This window comes from Herpailurus yagouaroundi, unplaced genomic scaffold (assembly GCF_014898765.1).
Source record: "Herpailurus yagouaroundi ecotype Mexico unplaced genomic scaffold, PumYag 208, whole genome shotgun sequence".
Classification (NCBI taxonomy): Eukaryota; Metazoa; Chordata; class Mammalia; order Carnivora; family Felidae; genus Herpailurus; species Herpailurus yagouaroundi.
In genome coordinates this window covers 7,020,958-7,026,957 of record NW_024412439.1, presented here as the reverse complement: position 1 = coordinate 7,026,957, position 6,000 = coordinate 7,020,958, and the positions used below count along the sequence as shown (strand labels likewise).

Here is a 6,000-nt window from a genome sequence, read left to right as displayed (position 1 = left end):
TGTTGCTGTCCAGTTCTCCCAGCACCATTTGTTAAAGAGACTGTCTTCTTTCCATTGGATGTTCTTTCCTGCTTTGTCAAAGATTAGTCAGCAACCTGTTTTCTTCTAAAGGTGACCTTCGCCTTGGTTTTTCCACGTAAATCTACAATCCGATTTTTAAGGGACGTTGAAAATCTTGAAGGATTGTGTCCATGAGTCAAAAATAGGTTTTTTCCTCCAAGGCTTCCGGTCGCAGAGCACATTACTGAGAAGGTCCTGCACCCCCTTCGTCTGAATTCGTGTCAGAATAAGAAGACGCAGATCTGTCCGTCTGTATCGGGACTTGTTTCCGTTCCCATTCCAAAGCAAGAGAATTCAGTCCTACTTACCCAGTAGGCAACAAAGTGAGCTGCCCCACTGGCCACAAGCCCAGAATCACTGCCCACGTGCCCAGCTTCCTCGTCTGTCCCGCCCTCCGGGAACATTTCCCTAAAATGTCCAGTCTGGGTCTCTTTTTAGGTTTCCTTTTTGGAGATTTTTCCTAGGTCTGTATGCTCAAAGAATGGGCTTATTGCCAGTAGTCGCGGGTATGTTATGGGGTGCATGCATGTGCCCGTGTCTGGCATGTTTTGGCTTGGACATAGCAAGATAATTTTTAAAATTTTTTTTTAATGTTTATTTATTTTTGAGACAGACACAGAGTATGGAGAGAGAGGGAGACACAGACTTGGAAGCAGGCTCCAGGCTCTGAGCTGTCAGTACAGGGCCCGACGCGGGGCTCGAACTCATCAACCGCAAGATCGTGACCTGAGCCGAAGTCGGAAGCTCAACCGACTGAGCCACCCAGGTGCCCCATAGTAAGATAATTTGAGTACACCGGGTGCGCAGCCCTGAGGGGCTCGTGATCTAGCACGCGTGCATGTGAATCATGTATCTCTACCTATTCCTTCTGTCAGAAAGACCAGTTTAGCTTTGTCTCTGCTGCTCTTACGTTTTAGAAATTTTAGCTCTTGGGGCACCTGGGTGGCTCAGGCAGTTAAGCGTCCGACTCTTGATTTCGACTCGGGTCACGATCTCGTGGTTTCGTGAGTTCAAGCCCCGCATCAGGCTCTGCGCTGGTTAGCGGATCCTGCTTGGGATTCTGTTTCTGTCTGTCTGTCTGTCTGTCTCTCTCTCTCTGCCCCTCCCCCACTTGCACTGTCCCTGTCTCTCTCAAAAGAAATAAACTTAAAAAAAAAACACAAATTTTAGCTCTTGAAGGAAGACCTTCAGAGTCCTTGGAAGTTCTCTTTTCTGGGGTGCTCATTTCACAGCTGACACGGAGGCACAGAAGGAGGTGAGGCTCTTCTCACGCCACCACCCTGCACCCCCCAGGTGCCAACAGCCTCCATTTGTATCCGTTCCGTCCCTAACCGCCATCCTAGAGTTGCTGGGTCTCTGCGGTCTGGGAGGAAGGGGGTCGATCTGTCTTTTCATCTTGCGGTCATGGGACCCCACTCTTTTCGGTGTTCTCACACCCCGATGCACAGTGCCAGGGGGACTCAGCCCCACGGTCAAGCGGTGGCGCTCGTGTCCCCGCACTGATGCGCCTCGTCAGGGCTGATCCTCAGGGAAGCAGCATCCTTCCTGGAGAAGCCACTCCATCGGGCAGGTCTGCAAAGCCTTTCATGGCCCCGACCTTCTGCCCGACGGCCGGGCAGTCTGTCCAGGCTTCGCAAGCTCCGGAGAGCCTCGCCTCCTGACCCGCTTTGTTCTGGCAGCTTGCGGACCACCGGGAAGAGTTCAGCAAGTGGTGGCTCGCGCATTTCAAGACAGTCAAGTTTCCCTCCCAGGGAACCGTCTTTGACTACTACATAGACCCGGAGACCAAGAAATTCGAGCCCTGGTCCAAGCTCATCCCCCAGTTTGAATTCGACCCCGAGATGCCTCTGCAGGTGAGTGTGGCCGAGTGACCAAGGATGTCTGCTCGTGCCAAGGATCCGTAGCGGTCCTAGTCACAGCCCGTTATTGGCCCTCAAGTGTTTTAACCTTGCTGGCAACCAGTCATGCCCAGCGACGTGCTTTTCCAGAGGAGACTCTCGGTGCAGGGAAGCCACAGAAACCCCGCAAAGACTAGCTAACTTGATTCGCAGACTCCAGCAGCATCCTGGGGGCAGAAGGTTCTAAAGCGCGTTAGAGAGGCCACAGGGAGGCAGACGGAGCTGGCCGAGGAGGGAGGGGATCTCTCCACCCCGAGAATGAACTCCCGGAGTGGTGTTAGCGTGCATGCGAAGGAAGGCGCCCCTGCCCCAGGTAGTCAGCCAGCGCCCCCTTGCCAGGGGGAGACCCTCTTCTGAAATGTTCCGGAACGTTCCGCCCTGCATCTGTTTCTCCCACGAGCCTGCCCATCGTGTCCTCCCCGCAGGCTTGCCTGGTGCCCACGGGCGAGACCGTCCGAGTGTGCTACTTCCTGGAGCGGCTCCTGGAGCGGCAGCGGCCGGTCATGCTGGTGGGGACCGCGGGGGTCGGCAAGTCGGTCCTGGTGGGAACCAAGCTGGCCAGCCTCGACACCGAGGAGTACCTGGTGCAAAACGTGCCGTTCAACTACTATACCACGTCGGCGATGCTGCAAGGTGAGGGCCGGAGCGCGTGGAGGGTGGTGTGGGGGCGTCTGAGTGGCCACGTGCCCCGACATGGAGCCGGGGCAAAGCATCAGGCACCTGTTGGGGTTCCCCCGTGCCCCCCCCACCCGTCTCCTACATTCCTCCCGTGCCGGGAGTCGAACACAGAGAGGTTCAGCACCTTAACGCCAAAGAAAGTGGGCACACGCAGAAGCATTTCCGTAGGCTTGTAGACTGCTGGCACGGGAAGTGTCTCTAGAGAGCATTTCCTTCCCGTCTCGCCTCCCCGTATCTCCTAGATGGGGAAACTGAGGCTCGGGTAGAAGCGCGCGATTGCCCAAGGTCCCCGTTAAGCAGCAAGGCTGGCATAGCACATCCGGGCTTCTGAGCACATAGAACGTGCTTCTCACCGGGAGCTGACACGCCGGGCTGCCGAGTGGGCACGGGTCCTCCAGGTGTGGCTTCAGGGTCAGAGGCTCGCTGCAGGAACGTCCCCCTCGCCAGAGGCACTTTCTCCTTGACCCTCACTTACAACAGGGTCTCCTCGTATAGAGAAACACTCATCACATGAACCCTGGAAGAAGCTTCCTTTTGACGAAGCCCCCGAGCCAAGCTCCTGGCCAGAGGAGGGCGGTGGCAAGGCTGGGGAGAACCCAGCTCTTCCCCCTGATGCTGTAACTGGGCTGTGCTTCCCACGTGAGACCCCGGTGCACGCCCGCACGTGGAATGCCACGCACTGGGCTGTTTGCACGCTGGCCAGTTGCAGGCCGTCACTCAGTACACGAGGACGAGCCCAACACTCTCCCTGTCCGACATCCAGGCCAGCAGACTTGCAAACCAGGCTTTACTCTGACCACCTCTTGCCCAGCCTGGACCCGTTTCACTCACCCAGTGCTTCCGTGGCCCCTCCCAGCGGGATCCCCAGAGTCAGCCAGTGTGGTCTTGGCGGGGTTCCGCGTCCACAGCTCCCACGTGGAGAACAGCTCGCCTCCCTCCTTCCTCCTGACCATCCCACCGGGTCTTCCGAGGCCCGGGGCCCAGCCAGCTCCGCGTGCTGTCGGGGGCACCAGTGTCTGCTCCCTGCCTCTCAGAGCAGTTAGGCACCCGCACGCCTGCACCTGTCACCCCTCGGTGACAGGCCCTCCTCCGCCTCTTTGTCAAGCGAGCCTCGGGGCTCCACCCCCTGCTGGGCTCATGAATGCTGCCCAGGGTCCGTCGCGACCCTAGTGCCCACGTGAACCTGAACAAGTAAGACAACACGAAATGAGGAAGGCTCGTGGCACAGATTCACTAGTGGGTCGGTGACGTGAGCGTCTTTGAACAGCCAAAGAACACTTGGGTTTTCTTTGTTGCTGTCGTCCCTGTAAATGGCTGCGGGCATGATGCGCTTTGAAGTTTCATCTGCACGATTAACGCTTTTTTTTCTCCGGCACCTTGTGAGAACTGCACAAGCACCCAGACAAACCTATCCGTTTCTGTGGTGGAAATACTCCCACCTTTGTGGTGGTGACCCTCCATGGTATTTCCACTTCCCAGGCAGAGTGGGTAACAATCATTCAGATATGATGAGTTTTGAATAGCCTTACCTTTGTTTTTTTGTAATACAATTTAATTAGTTGTAAGCTTATTTATTTTTTAATTTTTTTTTTTTTTTTTGAGACACAGAGACAGAGAAACAGAGTGCGAGTGGAGGAGGGACAGAGAGGGGAGGGAGACACAGAATAATCCAAAGCAGGGTCCAGGCTCCGAGCTGTCATCACAGAGCCCGATGCAGTGCTCGAACTCACAGACCGGACTGTGAGATCACGGCCTGAGCTGAAGTCAGACGCTCAACCGACTGAGCCACCCAGGCACCCCTAATTTATATATATTTTTTTTATTAGAGAGTGTGTGCACACGAACAGGGGAGAGGGTCGGAGGGAGGGAGGGAGGGAGGGAGGGAGAGAGAGAGAGAGAGAGAGAGAGAGAGAGAGAGAATCTCAAGCAGGCTTTGTGCTCAGCATGGAGCCCAACACAGGGCTCAATCCCATGACCCTGGGATCATGACCTGAGCCAAAAATCAAGAGTCAGACGCTCAACTGACTGAGCCACCCACGTGCCTCATTATCTAATTTATTGTTTAAATAACGGCTGTGCTTAATAGTCCAGCTTGCAGAATACCCTCAGTGTTAACCATGGGCTCTCACTCGCTTCATCTCTCTTCCGTGAGACCTCGGCCACCATCATGGTATGCTGTGTTGTGGCCTTGCATCGTGGCCTGACATTGCCACGTTAATGCCCGGCGGTGGTCGTAAGCGGACTTCACGTGCCTGTCTGGCTCACTTGTTGACCCCGTTTGCTCCTGGGAGAATATACCTGCCCTTATTTGCAAGCCTGGAGTCCAGTGACCGACCAGATTATGAGCTCTGCCCATTTGCTCTGATTCTTAAATCTATGATCAGTAGGCTAATATCAACAAGTGACATTTATCAAACATTCATCAAGTATGTGTCAGGTGCCAACCTGAGATTGGAAGCTGACCTGTTTTTATTTATTTATTTTGCGTAATTTTTTTTAAAGTTGATGTATTTTTGAGAGAGAGCGCGCACATGCAAGCAGGGGAGGGGCAGAGAGAGAGTGAAAGAGAGAGAATCCCAAGCAGGCTCCACACTGTCTGCGTGGAGCCTGACGCGGGGCTCGAACTCATGAGCCGTGAGATCATGACCTGAGCCGAAACCGACAGCCGGGCAGTTAACCGACTGAGCCACCCAGGTGCCCCGGAAGTTGACATGTTTTTAAATCATTTCATCATTTACAGCCCCATAAAGTAAGTCCTTGTATGGTCCCTGTGTTGTAGATGAGAAAGTCAAGGCAGAGGAGTTAAATAAGCTCTCCGAGGCCATGCCGAGAGTGATGATGGAGCCAGGGTTTGAACCCAGACAGAGTCTGTGCTCTTTTTTTGTTGTTGTTTATTTATTTTTGAGACAGAGAAGGTGCCCGGGAGGGGCAGAGAGAGAGGGAGAGAGACAATCCCAAGCAGGCTCCATGCTGTGATTGAGGACCCCGACACGGAGCTCTAACTCATGAACCGTGAGATCATGACCTGACTCAAAGTCAAAAGTTCAACCAACCTAGCCACCCAGGCGCCCCCAGAGCCTTGCCCTTAACGACAAGGTTACATTGCCTCCCTGGTAGGAAAATACCACAAAAACTGTAATAAATATTTGCTGTTATTACTATTACCGTTCGTGGTATCATTCGAGTATTCTAGAGGAGTTGTTCGCTAGAATCCTATTGTCAGGTTTCTGCATGTAAGCAAACACTTTAAATAGTAAAAATTCATAACCAAGGAAAGGGAGACGAGCTGTTTGCTCTTCTCCCGGGTCCTCTCGCCCGGACCTCTCCGTCTTCTCCTGGGTCCCCAACCTGGAGGATTTTCTCC

At 54.0% G+C, this 6,000-nt stretch overlaps 1 protein-coding gene across 1 annotated transcript in view; it reads left to right on the top strand.

Moving 5' to 3' along the window:
• The window catches only part of DNAH9 (dynein axonemal heavy chain 9), a 311,907-nt gene that overhangs the window by 127,545 nt on the left and 178,362 nt on the right, over positions 1–6,000 (top strand). Inside the window, exons 31-32 of the mRNA XM_040453174.1 lie at positions 1,740–1,913; positions 2,384–2,591. Coding sequence (XP_040309108.1) covers positions 1,740–1,913; positions 2,384–2,591 — 382 coding nt within the window. The remainder of the gene's footprint in view (positions 1–1,739; positions 1,914–2,383; positions 2,592–6,000) is intronic.